General features: G+C 38.9%; 2 protein-coding genes across 4 annotated transcripts in view; both read left to right on the plus strand.

Annotated features, from left to right (window-relative positions):
- The window catches only part of UBE4B (ubiquitination factor E4B), a 116,008-nt gene that overhangs the window by 37,960 nt on the left and 52,980 nt on the right, over positions 1-25,068 (plus strand). For 2 of the 3 annotated variants that reach the window (XM_060088942.1, XM_060088941.1), the window contains 7 exons: positions 794-929; positions 9,705-9,792; positions 10,850-10,994; positions 12,709-12,937; positions 20,841-20,982; positions 22,259-22,359; positions 23,356-23,470. In XM_060088942.1, the coding sequence (XP_059944925.1) occupies positions 794-929; positions 9,705-9,792; positions 10,850-10,994; positions 12,709-12,937; positions 20,841-20,982; positions 22,259-22,359; positions 23,356-23,470 (956 nt within the window). Of the gene's footprint in view, positions 1-793; positions 930-9,704; positions 9,793-10,849; positions 10,995-12,708; positions 12,938-13,394; positions 13,812-14,526; positions 14,671-20,840; positions 20,983-22,258; positions 22,360-23,355; positions 23,471-25,068 lie in introns of all 3 variants that reach the window. The other variant, XM_060088943.1, reaches the window with a different exon arrangement.
- LOC132477359 (PEST proteolytic signal-containing nuclear protein-like) lies at positions 3,107-4,175 on the plus strand. Its single transcript, XM_060079699.1, has one exon. It carries the CDS (start codon positions 3,122-3,124, stop codon positions 3,662-3,664), a length of 543 nt encoding a protein of 180 aa, XP_059935682.1. The 5' UTR covers positions 3,107-3,121; the 3' UTR covers positions 3,665-4,175.

Consider the following 25,068-nt stretch of genomic DNA (forward strand, 5'->3'; position numbering starts at 1 on the left):
ATTTTTTAAGTACTTGAAAATGCCTGGGTAAACTTTTTTTATAGAAAGATATTCATAGAGTTAAAGTAATTTTTAAAATTCTATGAAAAAGATGGTTTTGAAGACATTACTAGAAACACTGTGTCGCTGTGTGCCTGGTGGTGGTTCACTACACTGTGGGCTCTGTGAGGGCAAGGATGATGTCAGGATTTTTGTTTTCCCCAAACTATCACAAGATGAGATCTTCAGTTAATAAATGGATTGATCTGTATTTAAGGACATGGCTTAGATGGATCTATTCGACATCTTATTATGAAAATTTTAAGCATACAGAGAAGTAGAAAGAATTTTGCAGTGAATGCTTATATACCCATCACCTAGATTCTACCATTAACATTTTACTGTATTTGTTTTATCACACATCTCTCCATCTGTCTGTCTCTCTATCCGTTCACTAAGGTATCTTATTTTTGGTACATTTCAAGGATATTTCTGGACTGTCTTGGAAGCTGATTTGTACTCAGGGACCATAGTTTGAATTAGTGAAAGAGAAGGTGATGAGTTGGTTTCAGGTATCAGATGTAGCTGTGTAACTGACCTCATGTGATATCTGTTGATAAATTACGATTTCTTGCTAACATTCCTATGATTTTAATGTTCCTTCAACCTTCAGTGTAATATTCTGATAGAAATTCCTCGGTTGCCAACTGTCATGATTGTGTGAATGCCGATTCTGTGTGTTTACTGTTGCCGTTACAAATAGCTTTGACGTTATCTCACATGACACTTCACCTTTCATGTCTCTTCTGGTTAGGAGTAGCCCATCGAAGCCAGAGCAGTGAAGGAGTCAGTTCTCTCAGCAGCTCGCCCTCCAATAGCCTTGAAACACAATCTCAGTCTCTCTCACGTTCCCAGAGCATGGATATCGATGGAGTCTCTTGTGAAAAAAGGTAAAGTAAGCCAGTTTTCCAGTAAGCGCTTTGTTGATGGAAAGGGAACGATCCATTCACTTTAATCTCTAGTCCAGTGGTCTCAGATGCCAGCCCAGGGATCCATGCCAGTCCTTAGCAAATCAGAGCTAAATATAATAAATAGAAAGGTCTTTGTTTTATTCTGAAATGTTCCGTATACCTTTTTTGGGTTTTGGTGTTGCAGTGTCTTTTATGAAATAATGGTATAGGTGGTAAAAATAATTTTTTTAATGTCTTTATTTTGTAAATGCAAAGTTGGCAAGCATAGGTCAGCCCCTAAAAATTTCTGCAAAGATTTACTGCTTGGTGAAATTTTAAAAGTTTGGAAGGGTATAGGCAGGTCAGCCTCATATTCTGGGAGCTCCATGAGGATCAGGGTGTCTTGGAACAGAGCCTTCCTGTGTTGCAGGTGTACTGTGACAAGATAACAGAGTCGCTGAAGGGTTCTTTACTCCTTGGGCAGCCAGACCTCCAGGGCCTGGCTCCTTTGCCCTCAAGCAGCCCCCTCTGTTTATGTCAGTGGGCCAGACAGATACCATTTTCTGTGTGTGTTAGGATACTAGGGTGTCGTGCACTTTGTGGGTTGGGGTTAGGAGCCAGGTGAGGGATTACCCCTCATTAGGCAAGAATTCAGAAAGGACTACACTCCCAGGAAGAAGATCAAGTAGAAAAAAATCAACCCCATAGAGTAAAAACCATTGCGTTCTTATTACCTTTGCTCTGAGTGGATGAATTTTTAAAAATCAAGTCAACTCTGCAATTTCTTAGCCAGTGGGTAACTTTCACATGGGTTTAGAACCTAAATTTACACCACTGTGGTAGTCTGAAAAACATCAGGCTAAGAACTGTCATAGACAATGGACTCTTTAGTGTCTTCAGGCATCTAGCAGATATAAACATAAATCATCCAAGTCTTTAGAAAATGTCCTTAGAAAAATTTCCAAGAAATATGAACTCATGGTCAAAAATTAAAGCATGCTAGAAAAAAGCCACCATGAGTAAGAGTCTGTAGAATCAATAAAAACAGAATTATTCACCTAGAGGTTTTTGGGTTTTGGAATTATCAAATACAGAATATAAAATTTGTATGTTTAAATAAATTTAAAAGGGTATTGAAAACATGAATGAGGTGTAAGCAACTATAAAAACAACCAAGTACATTTGAAAAAGAACCAAATAGAATTTCTAGAAATGAAAAGATAATAATAAACATTGGGTTAAAATAACTAAAGAGAAATTAACAAATGGAATGATAGAGCTGAAGAACTTACCCAGAGTGCACCACAAAGAGAAAAAGAGCTGAAAAGTATGAAGGGTATTTAGAAATATAGAGGACACAGATCCAATATATATCTAATAGAAATGTCAAAAGGAGAGAATAGGCAGACTGGGAGATTCCCCACCCCTCTCCTTATTCCGTGTTTTTTCCTCTGCTGGTTTGGAAGCCATTATCAAAAAGATAAATGGCTGAGGATTTTTATGGAGTTGATAAATGTTATGAATCCTCAGATTCAGGAAGCCCAACAACTCACGAGCAGATTAAACAAAGAGAAATTCATATCTTGATATTTTATAGTAAAATTGCAGAACACCGAAGACAAAGACGTTTAAAGCAGCCAGAGAGAAATGAGAGATTATCTACAAAAGAACAATAGTTAGATAGATGTCTCAGTGATGGAGGCCAGAGGATGGTGGAAATAGCATTAAGTGCTGAGAGAAAGTAACTAACTGTCAGCTGGGAATTATGTGCCCTTGTGGAACTATCTCTTAAGAGCAGGGGTGAAATAAAGACATTTATACATTTAAAAAACAAACTAGAACAGCCTGATAGTCTGCCACCAGAAGACCCCAACTTTTAACAGATGCAGTTTAAGACAAAGGGAAATGATCTCAAGACTAATGTCTGAGATGCAAGAAGGAAAGATGAGTCAAGAAAATATTAAACATGTGGTAACCCTAAACACTGATGGTGTAAGACAGTAATAACAGTTTATGAAATAGTATAGGGGGGAGAGAAGTAAATCATCAGGTAGATCTAACATACTGAATAGCAATAGCAGGTAAGCCAGAAGGGGAGTGATTATATACTTGGGAGAAGGGTAAAGACAGTGGCCAACTTTTAGATTTTGAGTTAAGAATACTTGATAGCAGGGGAGGCCGCGGCGGGGAAAATGGCGGACGGAAAGGCGGGAGAGGAGAAACCTGAAAATCCGCAGCGAGCTGGAGCCGCTGAAGCTGGAGGACCTGAAGAAGAAGCAGAAAAACCTGTGAAAACTAAGACTGTTTCTTCCAGTAATGGAGGGGAAAATTCCAGTCGCAGCCCTGAGAAGCGATCAGCTGAAGAAGAAGCTGCAGACCTCTCAACAAAGCCTACAAAGATCTCCAAGTTTGGATTTGCCATAGGTAGTCAGATGACAAAGAAAGCCTCAGCCATATCCATCAAACTTGGCTCAAATAAACCTAAGGAAACCGTTCCAACTCTTGCTCCAAAAACCCTTTCAGTAGCAGCAGCTTTTAATGAAGATGAAGATAGTGAACCAGAGGAAATGCCTCCAGAAGCAAAGATGAGGATGAAGAATATTGGAAGGGATACACCAACATCAGCAGGACCAAATTCCTTCAATAAAGGAAAGCATGGGTTTTCTGATAACCAGAAGCTATGGGAGCGAAATATAAAATCTCATTTTGGAAATGTCCATGACCAAGACAATTAAATGATGTGTTTTGAAATTGGGGTATGGGGTGGGAGTAAAGTTAAAAGGAACAGTTTCCTTTTTTAAAGAATGGTATAAGACTATCTTTGGAGCCGCCTTTTTTTTTTTTCTTTTTCTTTTTTTAAAGATTGAGTGGTACACTAATAAATGAGAATTTGAAATTAGAGGTAATTTATGTTTTATATACAGATTTCAAGACATTTGCTAATTTTGTAGTTTCATGTGATTAGTTTCCAAAGGTTATAGATGATTTAAAAAATCAGAAATGGTACCTTTCTAAGAATTGCGTATTTTTTTAGACACAACTACTAGCACATTAAGAGGGAAGCAAAAAGTTGTCTATTTAAACTGTAGGCAGTTACTCTCTAACTTAACTCCCTTGTTAACCTAAAGTCTGGCTCCCAGGAACAGCCTTATAGAGAAGGGAGTATTGTATTGGGAGGAAAATGTTGCTGGACTATTGACTGAGAAAGTAAATTAGATAAAAATTAAAATACAGCTTTTTTTTTCCCTAATGGGCATTTGTTTTGTTTCGAATCATCATAAACTAGTTACTGCATTGCTATCAGTGGATACAGATGCTTAGCCCTTTAAAAAGAACATTTTAAAATTTTATGTAAACTGTTGAGTATTTAAAATAGCCCACTTCACTTTAAAGGGTCTTGTCTACCTTTGATAGTCTTCAAAGAACAACCGTTTGCTACCAAAGTAAATCAGTATTTTGAATGTGCTTCTCTTGGTTTTTGTTATTAGCTAGTTCCTGTAAGCATTTCCACCAGATCTTGAGGCAAATCATAAGGAAGCTGTTTCTTTTAAAATAACAAACCACCACCAAAAATTTAAATGTACATAATAGTTAAATATTTGGCTGTTCTTACTTTTTAAAGGATATAAACACCAAAAAAACAAGGCAACATTGTATGAAGATGGAAAATAAGAAAGATGCACTTTCTGTAACTTTATCAAAGCATTTATGTTACTAACTTGTGAAATCCAATTTGATTTGAACTTATTACAGGAATTCTTATTTAGCACAATAATATGGTTTCTTTTAACTGTATACATATTAACCAGTGGCCTCTTTAAAAGCACATTTTAGATACTGAAAATAAAAGGAAAGAAAATGCATCTTTAAACATATTTTATGGAATCTTTGACCACATATACTTTGTTAATTTTTGTGTTGTAGGATTGTGTTTATTTTGTATTTTTGTATTGTATATGAATTCTTTTTTTAATGTGACAGTTAAACACATCTTTAAAAGCATAGTCACACATAAAAGAAACATATAGTATAATGATTTCCTTGAAAACTCTTACAATGTTAGATTTGGAGGCAGCTTCATACTGTTTAATTGGTGATAACTACTCTCTGAGCTCTTTTAATAGGTAATAACTCCAGAGAAGCAGCCTGTATATATTCCTAATACTTTGTTCACTTGCATTTGAGTTTAGAGCAAGCCCCAGGTCAAACAATGGAAATTAGTTCTTACTTACGTGGTTTAATTATATCAAGATACATGAATTTAACTTGCTTTAACGTAGGCAGACTTCCCATTTTTGTTCATTTTAATGTTTATATTGAAATAACATCCCAAAACGACTGAGATGAATGTCTTTACTGAAATACCAATAAATTTGTCAAACTCTAAAAAAAAAAAAAAAAAAAAAAGAATACTTGATAAAGTTTCAAGGGTAACCACTGAAAAAATAGAAAGAGTTTATTTTCAAACCAACAAAGGGAAAATATGGAATTGGGGTGGGTAGGGAGGGGATTTAAGTCAATTCAAAGAAAGGGAAGAAAGAAACACAGATTTTAAAAAAGAGGCAAACAGCACAAAATAAGATGGTTAAAAGAAATGAAAATATGTCAGTAATCACAGTAAATCACAGTGAAACGTCAGGTTGGATTAAAAACAAAATAGAACACAGCTTTATTCTTGTTTACCGAATGCATACCTGAAACATTAGCTTAGAGAAAGTTTGAAAATAAAAGAAAGGGAAAAAATATACCAGGCAAATACTAAACAAAAGAAAATAGGGGAAAGTATATTAATAAATTAGACTTTGTCACAAAGTATTACTAGAAATAAGCACTGTACAGTGATAAGTGTTTAGTTTACCAGTAGGATATAACAGTTTCCAAAGTATATGCACTTAGTAATATAATAGCAACATGAAATAAGGCAAATCTTGATAGAACTAGAGGAAATTGACACAGACATAATCATAATGGGATGTTCTTAACATCTTCTTCAGCCATCAATAGAGCAAAGAGAATAAACATCAGTAAGCATATGGACAAATTAAACAACACAGCTAACAAGTTTGATCTAATTGAAAGATACAGAACTTTGCACTCTGCAGTTGGAGAATACACATTCTTTTCTGATAAGACCCATTGACCCAAAGGTTTCAGGAGTCAGAATCATACAGATCATGTTTTCTGACATTAGCTTAGATAATTATATAAGGTAAAAAAATCTTTTAAAAACCCATCATGAATTTGGAAATTTTAAAAACATCATGCTTCTAAATACAAGTCAAAGAAGAAATCATAATGGAAATTTGGAAGTATCTAGAACTGAACAATAACAAATATTACATATCATCATTTGTGTGTTGCAGCTAATGTGCTTCTTAAAGAGAATATAAAGCTATATATAATATATTAAAAATGAAAAATGGAAAAAGAATATAAATAAATATTGGGAATAAAACCCCTTTTCTTGGAATACTTTTCCTCTGGATATGTGCATGGCTAACCTCCTTCATATTTTTGCCCAGATAGCATTTCAGTGAGGTCACCCCATTTAAAAGGGGGAAAGCCCTGCCCTCTCAATTGCCTTTTCCCTGCTCTTTTTTCTTTAATTTTTCCATAGCACTTATCATATACTATATGCTTTGTTTATTGTTTATTATCTTTAACTAGAATGGAAGCTCCATGCTGCAGGGTTTTTTTTGTCTGTTTGTTTGTTGGCATCTCAGACACCTGGAACAATGCCTGCATAGAATGGGCACTCAGTAATACTTGTTACTGAAAAAGAATTTCAGTAAATATAAATGTAAAATGTAAATATGCAGGATGCACATAAATTTTAAAATTTAGATGAAAATCAAATTCCTAGAAAAACACATTCTCCCAAAATTGACTCAAGAAAAAAGAGAGAACCTGAATAATAAAAAAAAAAAGTGAAATAAATTGAATCAGCATTTTAAAATTTTCCAAAGAAAGCACGTTTCTCAAATGATTTTATAGGTAATTCCAGCATTCCAACTTTACACACATTTTTCAGGTAAATTTTAAACTTACCAAATCAGTTTACAAGGCTAATATGACCTTAATGTACAAAACCAGACAAGAATAATGTAAAAGAAGAAAATTAATTACATGGTAATCATACTTATAAACATATTTGCCAAAGTCTGAAGATATTGGCAAATCAAATACTGCAGCACATAAAAAGAAGACAAAACATCTATGGGGCTAGATGCCAGGATAGCAGTTACTGTGGGCTGGCGTAGTAGTGATTGAAAGGGTCATGAGGGGGGGGACTTTTGGGGTGCTGGTAATGTTCTGTTGCTTGATCTGGGTGCTGGTTACATTAGTATGTTTCCTTTGTGAAACTGTTCAGCCAAACACATCATGTATGCACATTTCTGTATATTTCAACGAAAAGATTAGTTTAAAAAAATAATATAACACGACCAACTTGGGTTTATCTTAAGAATGCAAAGGTGCTTTAACATTAGAAAATCTGTAAATATTATTCACCACATTATATATTAAATAGAAAAGCCATATGATCTTGGAAGTTGCAAAGGTTTGATACAATTCAACACTGATTCATGGTAAAAATCTTAGCAAACAGGAGACAGAAAGTTGCATCCTTAAACTGTAGGGCAGAGACAGAGCTCACCAAATATTCCACAGGCTCCCCTGCATTTCCAGTCTCCTTTGCCATTAGATGGGGCCCAATTAACTAGTTCTGTCCAGTAGACTTGTGAATGGAAGTGACATGTGTCACTTTTAGGTGAAGGCAGTTGAGCCAATGTTCCTCCTCCATCCCTCTCTTCTCTTGCTCCAGTGACCTTGGAGGCTGTATATTGCAGACGGCATAGATTAAAGATGGAGTAAGGTTGCTTCACTCATCAAACTTTGCGGAAGCAAGAAACAAACGCTTATAGTGTGAAGCCTCTAAGATTGCAGAGTGTATGTGTTACCACAGCATAGCCTCTTATTCTCACTAATATAAAGGACATCTACCAAAAAACCACAGCAGCTCTCATATTCAGTGGTAAGAAATTAGAAGCATTCTCTTTAAAATCAGGAATAAAAAAAGGATGAGTGCTGTTTCTGCTTCTATTCAACATGGGATCCTACCCACTGCAGTAAAGCAAGTTAGGATTGGAGTGAAAGAAACAAAACAGTTATTATTTGGAGATAAAATGATTGCCTTATAAGCCCAGTGTATAAGTAAACAAGTAGCTTATAAGAGGTCTGTGTCTAAAGTCAGTTACATTACTACGTACTCGCAACAAATTAGAAAACTTAATTTTTAAAAAGGCCCATTCACAATTTTATTTAAAAATATTTGGTGCCGGGCTTCCCTGGTGGCGCAGTGGTTAAGAATCCGCCTCCCAATGCAAGGGACATGGGTTCGAGCCCTGGTCTGGGAAGATCCCACATGCTGCGGAACAACTAAGCCCGTGCGCCACAACTACTGAGCCTGGGCTCTAGAGCCCGTGAGCCACAACTACTGAAGCAAGCCCACATGCCTAGAGTCCATGCTCCGCAACAAGAGAAGCCACCGCAATGAGAAGGCCACGCACCACAGCGAAGAGTAGCCCCCTCTTGTCACAACTAGAGAAAGCCCGCATGCAGCAGCAAAGACCCAACACAGCCAAAAAATAAATATATATATACACATATATATACACACATATATACACATATATATGTATATATATATATAGTGCCTAAAGATAAATTTAGCAAAAGAAGTGAAAGACTTAGAAAATTATCAAAGTTTATTGAAAGAAGACCTTAAATACTTGGAGAGAGGTACCTTGTCCATGGATAGATCAGTAATATAATGAGGTCTTTTCTTCGCAATTTGATCTATAGAGTCAGTGAAATTCTAGTCAAAATCCCAACAGGAGTTTTAAGGAACCTGTCAAGCTGATTCTTAAGTATGTGTGGAAGAGCAAAGGGCCAAGAATGGCCAAGACTCTTGAAGTAGAAGAACAAGGTAGAGGCGTTGACCTAGCAGATAGCAAGCTTTATTGTGAAGTCGTAGTAAGTACAATACAGTGGTATTGGCTCAGGGACAGACAGATTGTCTAATGGAACAGCAATGAGTATCCAGAAGGAGACCCTCACACATATGATAGTTGGACATATGACGTAGGTGATTTCATATTGGTGTTGAAAAGGATGGTCTTTTCAATAAATGGTGCTGGGACAGTTATTTAATGTGGGGGAAATAATATATGTACTTCACCAGATTTTGTAATCAGGCTCTGATTGATTGTATATCATTTAGAAATAGTATGTATAGAAAATCTGCTCTTAAGCTTTGTTTTTGAAAGTGAGCCTAAGAAAATAACAACTTGAGGAAAATATTTCCAGCAATATTATTATTTTTTTTGAAAGTGAGCCTAAGGAAATGACAACTTTGGAAAAATATTTTCAACAAGAATGATAGAATGTTTATATCCTAATATATGAAGAGCTCTTAAAAATTAATGAGAAAAAAGATGAACCTTTATTATTTTGCTTTCCTGACTGATTGTGATTCATATTTTAAAACTTTTACTCAGGGAATTCCCTGGTGGTCCCATGGTTAGGACTTGGTGCTTTCAGTGCTGAGGGCCCGGGTTCAATCCCTGGTCGGGGAACTAAGGTCCTTTAAGCCGTGCGGCACACGGCCAAAAAAAAAAAAAAACCCCAGAAAACAAAAACTTTTCCTCAACCAGCAGCTATGACATTGGGTGGATTTATCAAAGGTAAAAGACTGATTGTCTTTTATACTTAAAGCATGTCCCAGGTGGATGTGGATTCAGGAATTGAAAATATGGAAGTTGATGAAAATGACCGAAGAGAAAAAAGGAGCCTCAGCGATAAGGTTGGTAAGAGATGAAGCCCTTGCTTCTGTTTTTAGTTACAGGTAATATAAATAAGCACTGCTTCATGTCTTGTATCTGTAAAGTCTATGAGAGAATGCCACCCCAAACCAGCAGATCCTATTTAGGTGACTGGGTTTTTTCTTTTTTTCTTTTACTTTTTTCAGGAAAAGTGGGTAGCCTTGATCACCCTTATTAATGGAAGTATAACTCAGTCCTTTTATCTGATAAAAATCCTTCAGTTATCTTGTTTCAGGTCCATGTTTTTATCAGTAAATGTTAGCAAATTTAGAGCTAATTTGAATTTTTTTCTGTCGGTCTTTAATTGCTTAAGCAAGTAGGTCATCACATCTGTGGTTGTATTCTGAGGGAAATGACTGGGAATTGAAGCAAGAATGTGAGGAAACAGGAGGCTTTTATATTTTGTTATCATCTGAGCTTTAGTTCCCTATATTTAGAAAAAGGATTTTTTGGGTTTTTGGTGTGTGTCGTGGTGTAGAACTGGTAGAGATAATTGCATCACTTTCTGTTCAGTAAAGTACTGGTGTTCGGCAACGTTATTAGAAGCTGGACTGTAGCCTCCTGGTGGTGCAGTGCTTTATTTTGTATAGGTTTTGAATGTTTACAAAGTTCTTTCATATATGATACTTTCTGTGATTTAAAGTAGTGAAAAACATTGAATTCTGGAAGAATTTCTAGAGAACAATTGGTTATATACCTAGAATGTCAACCTGGTCTTTTAGCGTTCAGAAAAGTAAATAAATGGGATATATGTACATCCTTTATCACTGTCTTCCTTGGCAATTGCTGATAACAATCCTGCTGTTTTATACTCCCCCCCCATAGACTTTTATTGTAAGCTCATGAGACCTACATATTGTAACCTTGAAGTCATAGTAGCAAGTTTATTTTTCCCTAAATCAGTAGGTGAATAGTGTTATGCATTTCTAAAATATCCTCATTTGTAAAGAAATTAAATCAGAATTAGGTATTTCTATTAAAGTCTAACTCACACCTCCTACTACTTGAAATTAACCCTCAAATCTTCTTCCTCACAAGGAGCCTTCATCAGGTTCTGAAGTGTCTGAAGAACAGGCCTTACAGCTGGTCTGTAAGATCTTTCGTGTCTCCTGGAAGGACCGGGACAGAGATGTCATCTTTCTTTCTTCTCTTTCTGCACAATTTAAGCAGAACCCAAAAGAAGGTAGGAATCAAGCTCAGCTGTCTTATTTCAGAGCCCTTAATAGAAAACCAGAATGAAAAATCTTTTGTCTTTCCCTCCTATCCACATTCATTGTCTTGCTTTGCAGTTGTATTTTTGATTACAAGGATACTGGTTGATGAGGACACTGCTGTTTAGCTACTTTCCACCTATCTTATTGATAAATTATTTTTTTTACTTTTATGATTTCTCTAAAGGAAAACTGTATAAATAAGTTAATGGTCTTTACTGTCGCAGGGTTGAAGTTTTTTCCTTTGCAATAAGAAGGTGCTTAGAGCATTAGCGCCTCTTATACTCTGGGCAGGGGTATACTGGGTAGTCTCCGGGCATCCTGAGAGAGGCGCTCTGGATGACCTATACCCGCTGTAAGTGCCTCCCGGGTCATATGGAGACAGTGGAGTAAATCTGCTTGATTAAACTGCTTAGCAAGATAGCACACGTTGATATTTTGCAGTGTTTACAGGATTCTATTTTAAGAGGCTACACTAAACCACACTTACAGCAAAATAATAAAACTCTTAGCAAGATACCAGCATTACAGGGCACACTCACTTTTCTCTACAGCAGTCGTTTCAAGAACAGAAGAGGGAGGGGAAGTGCGCTGGAGTGTTCTTCTACGTGTCACTAGTATATAACCTCCCTGATGGCAGGAATTTTTGTCTGTTTTGCTCACTGATGTATTCCCAGTGCCTGCACTTAATAATCCCTCAGTAGATATATTTTAAATGAGTGAATGAACATCAAGGAGATTGCATTTCCTTTTCTCTGCTGCCTGTCTTCCATGACAGACATGCGTGCACACACACACACACACACACACAGACACACACGAGTCCTCTGTGTTCCTGGTGGATGGATAGTTTACTTCTGACTTCACTGAGGTCTTCTTAACTCTGGTTATAGAGATGAGCTTAGCAACCATGAGTTTCAAAACCCTGCCACTTGTAATTATTGTAACTGTTAAGATTCTCAAATCTGTCCAGTACATATATAGGTGGTAATTTTTAATAACAAATCAGATAAGATTTACATGGGTTAGACATTTTATTTATTTAGTAATATTTAAAATATATCTAAAGACCTACAGTAAAGCAGTTGGGAGCTGCAAAGAATAAGAAGGAAGCTAGAAGACAGAGTCTGCTCCAGAAAGGCAGGTGGCAACTAAATATTAGACCCTTCATAAAATACTTTGAACTTTGTACTTAATAGTTTAACTGTATATAAACATATATAGGTGAAGAAATATTAACCCAGTTGCATTTCTAGTGTGATAAACTGACCTGTAGTTGGGAGTAGCTTCTTTTTATAGTTAATATATATCAGCAGTGACTCTCATCAACTGGGCTCCAGTTCTTTTTTTGTTTTTTTTTTTCTAATCTTTCTGTTTTGGAATAATTTTAGATTTACAGAAAGTTCTAGAGATAGTGCAGGGAGTTCCTATATACACTTCACGCAGTTTTCCCTAATGCTAACATCTTACATGACCATAGTATATTTGTCAGAACTAAGATATTACTGTTAACTAAACTCCAGACCTTATTTGGATTTCACCAGGTTTTCTACTGACGGCCTTCTACTGTTCCAGAATCCAACCCAAGATACTACATCGAACTTCTCTGGTTCACTTTGGCTTATTCGAGGACCGTGTGTATGAAGAACCATGTGTAACCTCTTCTTTATTCTGCCTTTCCAACAGTGTTCTCTGATTTTAAGGACTTGATTGGCCAGATTTTAATGGAAGTGCTAATGATGTCCACTCAGACTAGAGATGAAAACCCATTTGCCAGTCTGACAGCCACATCCCAGCCAATTGCAGCGGCAGCTCGGTCACCAGACAGAAATCTCATGCTAAATACTGGCTCCAATCCGGGAACAAGCCCCATGTTCTGCAGCGTGGGTTCCTTCGGTGCCAGCTCTTTATCTAGGTCGGTGTGGTTCTTTTTGCACATCTCATTGGTGGTAAAATAGCCAGGAAGTACGTAAGAGAAGGGAATGTTCATTTGTGGGCCTGTCATGCAGATTATGACATGTATTGTGTTTGGGGGATGGATTGACTCATTGAGGAGATATTGTCTCTTCCACTTGGGTCTCTTGCTTTCCATGGTTAGGCTATTGGTAAATTAAGTTGTAGGAACAAATGACTGTGTATAGTATATTATTCTTTGGAAAGAAGGCTTTCTCGTAAGTGTAGCCTCTAAATCAGTATGGCAGTCTGATTACAGTTATTTAGATGAGTCTCTAAAAGATCTGTATACTTGAACGCTTAGAGATATGAAGTGAAATTATACTCTTCTTTAAAAACATGATGTTTTTCATTTTAGTTATTTGTCTCAAGCTTTTCTTCAATTTTCTCTCCTTTCCTCCCTTTCTCAACTCGTTTAGCCTCTATGAGACTAGCCCAGCTCCCAGCACGAGTGTCTGGAGCTCTGTGCCAGTGATGAGTCTGCCTCTGGCGCCCCCGTCCCGGGCAGCCAGCCAGGCGTCCACTCCTTCCGCTTCCCTCAGTCCTCACGGCGCAGCTGCGGGGACACCTGCGGGAAGCCAGCCCTCGTCTCCGCGGTACCGGCCCTACACTGTCACCCACCCCTGGGGGTCGTCATCTTCTCCTGCCCCGCGGTCCTTGGGCAGCTCCATCCTGTCGAGCTCCCCAGGCCTGCCCACCCCAGCTAGTAGCCCTCAAGCCGTGCCCACCAGCTCCTCCCGACAGAGACCCACCGGCGCGGGGCCACCTTTACTGTCCGCCTCACCCGGTGCGGGTGCCGTGAGCAGACGGCCCTCCTCCCTAAGGAGCTCTCCTAGGTATCTATGCAGCAGGAGAGTCGGGTGCGTGTTTGCAGTGCAGGGAGAGGAGATTAACACGGTTTGGAAGAACTGTCGTGTGGCACTGACCTCAGTTACCTGTGTTTCTCTGTTTGGGGTCATTAACCCGCGTGTCTAACTGGTTCGGTAGGCTCGTGCCCCGAGTCCACGCCCAGCCAGGCTTCAGTCACATCAGAAAGTATGGGTTGCTTGATGGTGAGACCCTTTCTTCCCTCCTCCCCCCTCACTCTTCCTCCTTCCTGTACAAAATAAAAAGAAGTCACTTGATGTTTGAAATCGAGGGCACGTGTCACGCCTCATGACAAATGCACTTCAGAGACTGGGCAGCTTGTATTTGAGAGTTGGGGCTCACAGGACCGCTTTTCCACGTTTCGTACTGTTGCTAATCATAGTTGAAATACAGTCAGACCAAGGGGTTGAGGGAGCAGATCCCTTACCTCTGGCAAGTGGTTTTGCATTGACACTTTGTTTTCAGCCCCTTAGAAAGAAGCAGTATCGTGACTCCATTAATCCGCGCCCTCCACCCCTCAAGTGTTCCTATCCCTTTATATAATTTAGGTGAATTATTTTTCTGCATGTCAGTAGACAAAACTTGTAGCGTAAGATTTCATTAAAAGGCCAGCAATTGTAAAAGCTTTCCTCCTCTCTGCTTTCCTTTGTTCCCTGATGACTCTTTTTGCTTTTGTTACGGTAGTATGTACGACAGTCCTTTCTCCTTCCTCTTCCTCGCACTTTCTGGGGACAGTAGTGATGAAGATGGAGAAGAAGATGATGATGATGGTGATGATGAAGGTGGTGGTGGTGGTGATGAGTTTTCTTGTGTCCAGTTTGGGTCCAGGTATCAGAGGAATGGAGTCTTACCCCTGCATGTGCCTAGGTGCTTAGGAACTAACTTTCATAAGTCCTAATTAGAGGTGTGCTTTGAATCCAAACAGGATAGGGTCAGATGATTCCAGGTGGCCTGGAGAGTCAAGATGTGAGAAACCTTGCATGTACTAAAGCATTAGGACCTTCTCATGGGGTAAAGTGGTACACAGAAAAAATTTCATAGTTGTTGCCTGGCAAGTTTGGAGAAAAACTTACATGTAATCATTTGTCAAGAACATGAACAGGATCAGTCATCGTTAAGATCAGTCGTCATTAAGTTCACCCACGCTAAGATCTAAAATGAGAGGCCCTCCATTTATCTGTTGGAAGAGTATTCTTACGAGCTGCCAGGTGTGAGCAGCATCTACTCTGGGAGGCATGTTTTCTTATGTACAGTTGCATGGATTGCTGCTATTTAGGAATGGCAGAGGGGCTGGAACGTGTGTGTGTGTGTGTGTGTGTGTGTGTGTGTGTGCATTGCTGCGTACGGGCTTTCTGTAGTTGCGGCAAGCGGGGGCTACTCTTCATTGCCCCTCGCAGACTTCTCATTGTGGTGGCTTCTCTTGTTGCGGAGCATGGGCTCTAGGCATGCAGGCTTCAGTAGTTGTGGCACACAGGCTCAGTAGTTGTGGCTCACGGGCTTAGTTGCTCTGCAGCATGTGGGATCTTCCCGGACCAGGGCTCGAACCCGTGTCCCCTGCATTGGCAGGCAGATTCTTAACCACTGCGCCACCAGGGAAGTCCCGCTGCTTTCACTTCTGATCTTAAATTTTGCTAATCATTCACCTCCTTGGCCTTGGTAAAGCCAGACCGTATTTGTTTAGACGGCATAGCTCATGATGTTGCTGAATGTTCACCCCTGAAAACCGAGTGAAAAAGACCGCTTGGGTCTTCTAGGTGACTTTGAGCAAGAAAATATAATAGCACCTTCTTTCTAACCCTCCCACTCATTGTCTTACAATTTTGCTCTTAAATTGAAGTTTCCTCTGGACCGAGTTGATATTTGTGCCCAGCAGTGTTCAAAAATAGCTCCAGGCTATAAAAATAGAGACAGCCTTAGGAGTGAGGTACACTGCATTCAATTCGTCGGTGTTCAGAAGAGTCATTAGAGGGTATATAAAGAGAGAGGGGTGTTGGTGCAACGTCGAATATTGATTCAGGAAGGTCAATATTTGTATTAGGTTGAATGTTGTATCACTGTTTCTCAAGTAAATTTCCCAAAGATAGAAGTGTCTTTTTCATGTAGATAAAGTCCTAATCCATGACTATAGTAATGCAGCAGACATCCTTGTCAGGAATCAATTTCTGTACATGATAAAAGTGCTTTATTATCTGTTTTACTGTAAGCTGTCTGTGGGAGAAATGCTGTCTCTGCCTGGCCTGTTGAATTCCAGCTTCCTCTAACAAAGATACCAGAATTGGTTGCTGCTTTCACTGACTCCGCTCTAGACTTCTAACATCCCAACCTTGTCTCAGATGTAGACTTCATCAGGAGAAATAAATGTTACTGGTTATGTACTTATAGCTGCGAATAATTATGAGCATCACCTGCCAGGTACTGTGTCAGCACTCAACCTACGTTATCACTCTAATCCTCACAGCACCGCCCCTAGTTACTGCGAGGAAACGTGGGTACAGGGAGGTTAGTCACACAACTAGGACAAGGCAGAGCCTGAGTCCAGAACTCACACGCCTCCCACCGTACCCAGCTGCCTCTGGCTTCTCCATCTTTGCCCAGTGGGACTTGTGTCGTTTTCATTCTTTACTAGTTATTTCGCTGCCCAGAGTTTACACAGCTACTCAGTTCCTTGGCAAGAAAGTGCCAGCGTTTTACTCCTTAATTACAAAGTCCCACTCCAGTCGGTTGGCAGGTCCTTTGCTGGCTGTGAAAATGAAATCTGATCTGTCCAGGTTTTAGAAATTATAGATTCTGAATAGATATCAAAAAGAATGTAGAAGGACAGGGCGTATTCATATATAACTGATGAAACAGAGAGGAACTTAAGAATGCACATAGTGTCAGAACCAAGAAGAAGTAGCAGAAAAATCTTATTAATTTGGGCAGTCAGTGAAGAGTTTTTTCTTTCCCCTTTTCTAATTGATCTTCTCAGAATTTTATTTACTTTGAAGGAAGCACTTTTAACACCCACTTCTCTCCTGGTAAGGTCAATGTCGTAGAAGCGGCAGTCAAGGGGGCTTGTTTCTGTCTCCCTTTGTGCTCACCCAGTGGAATCGATGGGTTGTACACCTTTTGTGAAGTAGTTAGGACATACATTCCTAGGTTAATTATTTATAGTGGTAATAATAAGGGTTAATTTAAGAAAGGCAAAAACAGTCCTTCTAGAATGTTTCATAGTGCTCTGTGAAAAAAGCTATAAGAATTATAAGGAACTGCTTCCTGCAGGAATGGAAATGAGTGAAGTGAGAGTTATCTTTGTAATAAAGATAACAAAGGAATTATTCTGAGGACACGTTTTCTGATTGTTTCTTAGGAAGTTGATGACTAGAAAGAAGTTTTTCTTTCATTTATTGGGTTCTTCTTTTCACTGCTTAGACACTTCAGTGAAGGAGATCAAATCTTGAAAGTCATGAGCCTATGTGAACAGAGAAAGAGAAAACTAGCAAATAGTGGAAAAAATGGACATTTCCCCTCATCACTATTTGGAGATGAAGCAGCGGAGATGGTCGAAAGGAAATCTTTCTACCATGTCTGTCCCCCAAACCCTCCAGTGATTTCCCTTCTCCCACAGAGTAAGACCCAAAGCCTCTCACCCTGGCCTGCAAGACCGTGCATCCCACATGTACACACACACACACACACACTCACACTCACACACTCTTCCTGCCCCTGTCACCCATACTCTGCCTTTCTTCATAGCACTTACAGCACTTCTATACTGTTTTTTTTTTTTTAATTGTCTCCTCTCTGTAATGTAGTTGCCATATAACAAGGTCTTGATCTGTTTGATTCAGTGTACTACCCCCAGGACCTTGAGCAGTGCAGACATTTGTTCAGGGAATGTACATGGCTTGACCCTGCCCAGCTCTGCCTTTGCCTTGCGTCTAGAAAATATACCATTCCGAAGTCTGCATCTAAAAAAGTAATAAAGTAGGGTGATTATTCCCACGACAGAAGAAAAGAAACTGCAATGGAATCCTTTTAAGAAACAAGTTTTCTTGGTACATTTAAAATGCGACTCAGTTTGCACAGATCTGATGCATGTATAAATCCCCAGAAATATTTTCATTGTGTTTTCAGAAGGATGCAGCTGCATTTCCAATATGTGAAGTAATTACGTTATTCAGTTGGATTGTTGATGTAGTTACCAGAAAATGGTTCACATATTCTCCCAAGGGAGGTGTAATTTTATAGATACTCTTAGGACTTAAACATGACATATTTCCAATGTCATATTCCATATGTTACGGTCGTAAAAGCATCATGAATTTCATAACAACGTCTTTAGGGAAAAAATGAAATACTATTTTAAAACATTTTAAAACGTCCATTGATAGCATAAATTTAATGCATATAAACTGTACACCCCTTTCTCCTTCAGTATCACATTCAAAATTTGAGTTCAAACCTAGAGATCCTTATAAACCAGTTTTGACCACTGACAATCATGCACATCCCTGGTGACACTGGCCACTTTGCATACCTGTGCTCATGATCTACTTCGGCACCCTTAGGACTGATCTTATAATTTGGAAGCACGTTGATGAACACTAGGGTTTATTCTATGTTTTCTGTTTAGTTAAACTTATGTTTCTTTTTTTTCTTTCTTTCTCTTCTGAAAGTCACTTGGAAGTGTTGTTTGGTGCCTGACAGATGATCACAACATAACATCAACGTCTTTTATCTTTGAGACTTCTCTTACACATTCTGAGTGTCTCTCATTGCCTTGCCTGGCAGTCTCGTACACACCCTGTCATTTTTCATGCCTTTGCGAAATGTTCGTGAAGGCATTTCAGTTGACTTTGAGGTGTTCAGATCTAAGTTAAAATGAAAGGGGACGTTTTGGCTGAGAATGGAACCCAGTGTCGGTGCATCAGCAGCCACAAGCTAAGCGCGTTGACTTCCCACAGTTGTTCACAGGCACAGCATCAGACTGACTCCTTGCAACTGGCAAGGACCTATTGGCATCAAATATCAGATGCTTTCCATTTCAGAGGTGTAAAAATGTGAGAAAGATGGGGCTTGTTATCAAGGAAATGTATAGTTTAAATACTTCATTTTAAACACGAGGAAGATCTATTTTCATTGTCATCTGTGAGAGCTTCTCAAAGGGAATTTAACCTTAACCGTGTATAGTTATAAGCCTGTGTTAGCACATTTCATCTTTGGGATGTGCAGTGAATATAGTCCCTGAGTCACTAACCTCAGATGGAAGAGGGAGGGATAGCAGATAGCTTGAGAGCGAGATCGTGGCAGGTAAAGCCAAATATCTTTTTCCCCTGTCTCCTTCTGGGGATTCACCACACTTCTTATATTTATGGGTGGGTTTTTCTGTTTTATTCTTATGTTGTTGTTGTTTTTTCCCTTTGCTTTATTACAGTCCTCATCTTTCTGTTGTCAGGCCAATTAACAGATAACAGATCTTACCATACCATGAAATGTAGCCCAAAATTTAAGTGGTGTGAAGACACAAGAATTGTTTTTGGTTTTTTGAGGTTTCCCACCCTGGGTTGCCCATCTTTGTCTCTGGTGAGGTACTTTGTGGGTGGCTCCGTTGCCTGCCCAGTCAGGAGGACGTTGGCTGCCTTGTGCTTTTGACTGCTTCTCAGCCTCCCCTCCTCCCTTCCCTTCTATCAGACCTATGTAGTAAGTAAGTTGTAAGAATTCAGATTTACGAGACTCTGGCCTGAGAGCCTTGGATTTAAAGCCTTGGCATTGTTTTCATCTTTTTAAATTAAAATACTCTAATATCATACTTTAATTCCAAGGTCAATTATGTATATTCTAAAATTCTAAGGTCAGTTATGTATATATTCCAAAATTACTTATGTGTATCTGTGCATCTATCTGCATAACATATCATTAATATCTTAATTCTTCTTTTAGTTTCTAGCTCCTATCTGCCCCAGGCTGAAGTAGGGATGGGTATCTCAAGTTCCTGATATTCTTCCCCGCCTTTATCATCTTTCACATGTAAATTTTTTTTTTTTGCTAAGTTTATATTTTTTCATTTGTCTTCATTTCAAAATTCCTGACCTCTTCCTATGCCATGATTAATCTTTTTGTATCTTTTATGTCTATCAAATTTGTGAGTTAAACATCAGATTTGGTATTTGACCTATTGATGGTTAATCTAAACTTTGACTTCCTAACACCTAACCCTTGTGATAATGGTCTCAGGGAATAGTTGTTACTAATAATAACAGTGCCTCACGTTGTATCCTGCTTATATTTTGCAAAGCACCTCCACATGATTTTATTGAACCCTCACTGCAGATGAGATGAAGTTCTGGGTTCAGGTAACAAGTAAGCAGTAGGGATGGGAATAGAATGCAAGTTTGGATACTCCTAGTGCAAGGTTTTTGTTTTGTTTTCACTATACTACTTTGTCCCTTTTGCCAAACATTTTGGAAAATTTGTGTTTTAACGTATTTTTCATGTCTCCTAACTGGACGGTTTTCCTAAGCCCTGGTCCTGTTGCCGAATGCTGGGTGAAGGCTTTTAAGATCTGTGCTAGAAGTTAGGAAGAGGGGTGTTTTGTTAGTCCCTTGTAACTTCCCTCCTGAAGACTTCGATTACGTCATAGCATAGGCTGGCTTTAACCTCCAAGCCTGCCTAATTGCAGCTGGCCAGTTGGATTTACATACGTGTGGTATCCCTTCAAATGCCCAGCGCTCGGTAGCAATTCTTAGAGTCCTCCTGGTTTTGTAAGGTGCTGTTCCCAAGAAGATAAGATGTTGGGTTTCTGGACAGACTTTCTTCTTAGGTCAATAAAATGTTTACTAAAAATGGCTATTGTTGGACTTGGAGCAGGTGAAACAAGCTCCAGCCTCGGCTGCATGGGTGTCTGTGCTTTGTTCTGGGCGTGGGGACCCTAACGGGCTTTCTGCAGAAGTGCGAACTCTATCAAACATTATTTATTGAGAACAGATAAAAATCATCCATTCTTCTTTTCTCCAAAGTTTGGGAGCCTCTGGTGGGGCAAGTACTTGGGATTCCTACAGCGACCATTTCACCATTGAGACGTGCAAGGAGACAGATATGCTGAACTACCTCATCGAGTGTTTTGACCGAGTTGGAATAGAGGAAAAAAAAGCACCGAAGGTAACATGAAATGGATTCATTTTAAAACCCCCACAAAAACCTGGTTATGTGGTGGATAAATAATTGGTTTTTGACCCCCTAATGAGCATTCATTCATGTATTCAATCAGTGAAATGGTTACTGAGCATCTACTATGGGTCAGGCACTGTGTTAGAAGCTGGGGGTGGATCAGTGAACCAGACAGACGAGGACCCCAGTCCTCATGGAACTCACATCCTAGTGGAGGGAAGAAGTGACAGGGCCAAGTGCCACTGCCGCCAGCGACTTAAACGGCCCTGGTGATTTCTCTCCTAGTCTGTCGTAATCATAATAGCCAACATTTATGGAGCGCCTAGACTGCCAGACACTTGGCTAGGTCTCATTCTCACAGTTGTTCATTAGTCCAGTGTAGTCCTGTGTGGTATAAGTATTATTTTTTTCCATTGTGTTAATAAGCAAATGAACCTCAGAGAGATCAAGTATATACTCACCTCGGTCTTTCCTAAAAGCCAAGTGGCATAAAGTGAACTTTCAAAAAGTGAGGGATACCTGTAATTGTCCAGAATCACATAAATAATAAATTGCAAAACTGGGTTTAAACTCAGCAAGGTTCACTTTTTCTTCTATTTCATGCTGAGTTACTTTATTATTATCTCATTTCATTCCTATTGCATTTTCTTTTTTTTTAAATTTTTATTGGAGTATAGTTGATTTACAAGGTTGTGTTAGTTTCAGGTACACAGCAAAGTGAATCGGTTTTACATATACAAATATCCACTCTTTTTTTTAAGATTCTTTTCCCATATAGGCCGTTGCAGAGTACTAAGTAGAGTTCCCTGTGCTATACAGTAGGTCCTTATTAGTTATCTGTTGTATATATAGTAGTGTGTATATGTCAATCCCAATCTCCCAATTTATCCCCCCGCCTCCAATTTCATTTTCTAGTTCTGGTTTTCCATTGGAAACTAATCCGGTTGTCAACCTGTTAGTTTCATATTTGTGAAGGGCCTCTTGGGGTTTACTGCACTTAACCTTAGCAGAAGCAAAGAGAGTGGGCATATCTCTGAACTTCCCACGTGGTCACCTGAAGCTTCTGCTTCTCTCTTCTCTAATTGTAGATTTTAGTGGAGACATTATACTTGGATGATACAGTTACTCTAGTTTGTTCATCATCAGTAAAGGAAGAGAAAAGGATGCCATTTCCTGCAGATTGATCTCTTCTGACTCTTGTCAGTTTTCAACTGTATGGGATTATTTTGTTTGTCTTTGTAGACCTAACCTCTACCTTTCTTTGCAGATGTGCAGCCAGCCAGCAGTCAGCCAGCTTCTGAGCAACATCCGCTCACAGTGCATATCCCATACTGCATTAGTACTACAAGGGTCCCTCACACAACCAAGGTATGAAAAACCAATATGTGCTTGCTGTTAGCAGGGAGAGGGCCTTCTCCATCAGGCTGCCCAGCCATTCTGCACCACGTTGGATAACTCACTTCCTCACCCATGAAATGAGCTGTTGACTAGATGGTTTCTGAGGTCCCTTTCTTTCTCTAAAATACTATGAAAATAAAACACTCTGTGTGCTTTATTGAGATAGACTGTGGTTGAAATATGTTGACATCAGGGCAGGAAATTAGTAATTCAGTTTAAAAGCAGCTGCTTGAAAGCAGTATAGATACTTGAAAAAAATGTGCAGATCATCACTTTCCATGTATCATATAATCAATTTCTGTTATTCAATAATAAAGAATAGTGGTGGAATAGGTAATATGGGAATCACCCGAAGTGTACTACATTATTAATTTTTGTTCAGAGGGTCCCATAAAGGTTTCGAGTTTAATAAAAAAGTATTTCTGTATTTCATTTCTCTTATGAAAAAACATCTAAAGGAAAAATGACAAAGTTCAAGATTTATTCATTCTGGATGATCTTACCATAACCATTTTTGAAGTTTGTCAGAAAAAAAAAAAAAAAAGGAAAATGATGCACATGTACTAAAACTTAAACACTGTTCCATGGTTAAAATTAATAAGAGCTTAAAAAGGTCTTCAGCCACTGCTAATCTTTTTTTCCCCCCATTGGATTAGGCATAAATAAATAAGTAAAAGAGACATATAATACTTCGGTTTTTCTAATGCTTTATTTTTCAAGGGCTATCTGGAGGCAAAGATGGATTCTTTAAAGCTTTCTATAGTTTCTCACTGAAAAGCCCCCCAAAATGATTATCTTAACAATGAGAGAGGTGATCTTTTGCCTAAAATGATTGACTATTGTGTGGATTATTTGGGAAATTTGAAGCTTGACCTGTGATTGTCAGCTCCATGACATTCTGTATATTCTGTTGCTACACGGTGACAAGTTGATTCATCAGAGCCCTTGACTTTCGTGGGTCTGCAGGTCCCTGCAGCAGCCGTCCTTCCTGGTGCCGTACATGCTGTGTAGGAATCTCCCATACGGCTTCATTCAAGAACTGGTGAGAACCACTCACCAGGATGAAGAAGTGTTCAAGCAGGTAAGGTTTTGGGTGTTTGCTCCTGAAACTTCTGGATTAGGAGCTTCTCTGCCGAGGTAGATTTCTAAAGACACCATATATTGAAAACTTTGGTTCCTGAATTTGAACATGCACATGTTATGTGCTCAGAGAGAGCTACCCGAAGTTCCTGTCTTGAGGAAGTCAAATTGACAGCTGCATTGTTCAATCATGTGTACATTTCAACTAATCAGTCAAGCATCAGGTATTTTAAACATGGTCTGTGCTAAGTGCTTTGGGAGAGTAGAAGAAATATAAGGCCCTGTCTTTGATTTTAAGAAGCTTTTAACACACTACCAAGAGATCGCATAAGACGTGATATACATTTGCCACATAAGTAGTGTTGAAAGTTAGTTCTCTGAGTTTACAAAAAGGAGATTAATAAATCAAAGACCAAATTAGCTCAGCTGCAGTTTGCACGTCACATAAAACCATTGTCTTCTTACCACTAGACCGGGAATGAAGTCTCAGATCTTACTGATTACTTCATTCATTAAGTATCCATACATTTTTGATATCCCATTGGGTAAAGGCAAGTGAAAATGCAGATATGTCATATTTAATAATAAAGCTTAATAATAATAATAACAACTAAAAAAGTTACTCTTGAAGATTTCTTCCAAGGTAAAACCTTGGCATGAATTTTGATTACTGTTCTGTGGCCTGTGTTGTAAAGTAAGCACTTTGCCACAGCAACTTTAACACAGCTGTTTCCCATGATGAAAGGATGCTTATGACATTTTCTTAATTTGTTGTATGATAATCTCTTTTTTTGTTTCTAGAAAGAATAATAGAGGCAATAGCTACAAATGATATGATTCCTTTTAATCTGTTTTTTTTTTTAAACTGTGTTTGTTCGTTTATTTATGGCTGCTTTGGGTCTTCATTGCTACGCATGGACTTTCTCTAATTTTGGCGAACGGGGGCTACTCTACATTGTGGTGCACAGGCTTCTCATTGCAGTGGCTTCTCTTGTGGAGCACGGGCTCTAGGCACGTGGGCTTCAGTAGTTGCAGCACACGGGCTTCAATAGTTGCAGCACGCAGGCTCAGTAGTTGTGGCTCACGGGCTCTAGAGTGCAGGCTTAGTAGTTGTGGCGCATGGGCTTAGTTGCTCCGCGGCATGTGGGATCTTCCTGGACCAGGGCTCGAACCCGTGTCCCCTGCATTGGCAGGCGGATTCTTAACCACTGTGCCACCAGGGAAATCCCTAATCTGTTTTTATACCTAATATTATTTTTAACTATTCATATTGAGGCCTTTGAATTCTCAGGAAGTGTGTTTTCAGCAGTTTTCAAAATATTAGTAAAAGAAGCATCCAGGAGTGAAAATCCCAGTCAGTGTTGTGTATTCTGTATTTGGGATTTATCAACTGCTCATCTTAAATGATGGTCTTACTGACTTATAGAAATATTTTAGGTATTATAGTGAGCTTTTCTTCTCTAGAAAATTAAGTGAACTCTGATGAAAATATATAACTGTCTTGGAAGGTTTAAGGGATACACTATATTATATGTGTAATATACATAAAGTAGAATACTTCTACTCAAAAAGACATCACTTGAGGAACCAGAGTAGCTT

This window comes from Mesoplodon densirostris, chromosome 2 (assembly GCF_025265405.1).
Source record: "Mesoplodon densirostris isolate mMesDen1 chromosome 2, mMesDen1 primary haplotype, whole genome shotgun sequence".
NCBI classification, from domain to species: domain Eukaryota; kingdom Metazoa; phylum Chordata; class Mammalia; order Artiodactyla; family Ziphiidae; genus Mesoplodon; species Mesoplodon densirostris.

Coding starts and splice junctions, on each gene's coding strand:
- LOC132477359 (XM_060079699.1), top strand. CDS start 3,122: ATGGCGGACGGAAAGGCGGGAGAGGAGAAACCTGAAAATCCGCAGCGA.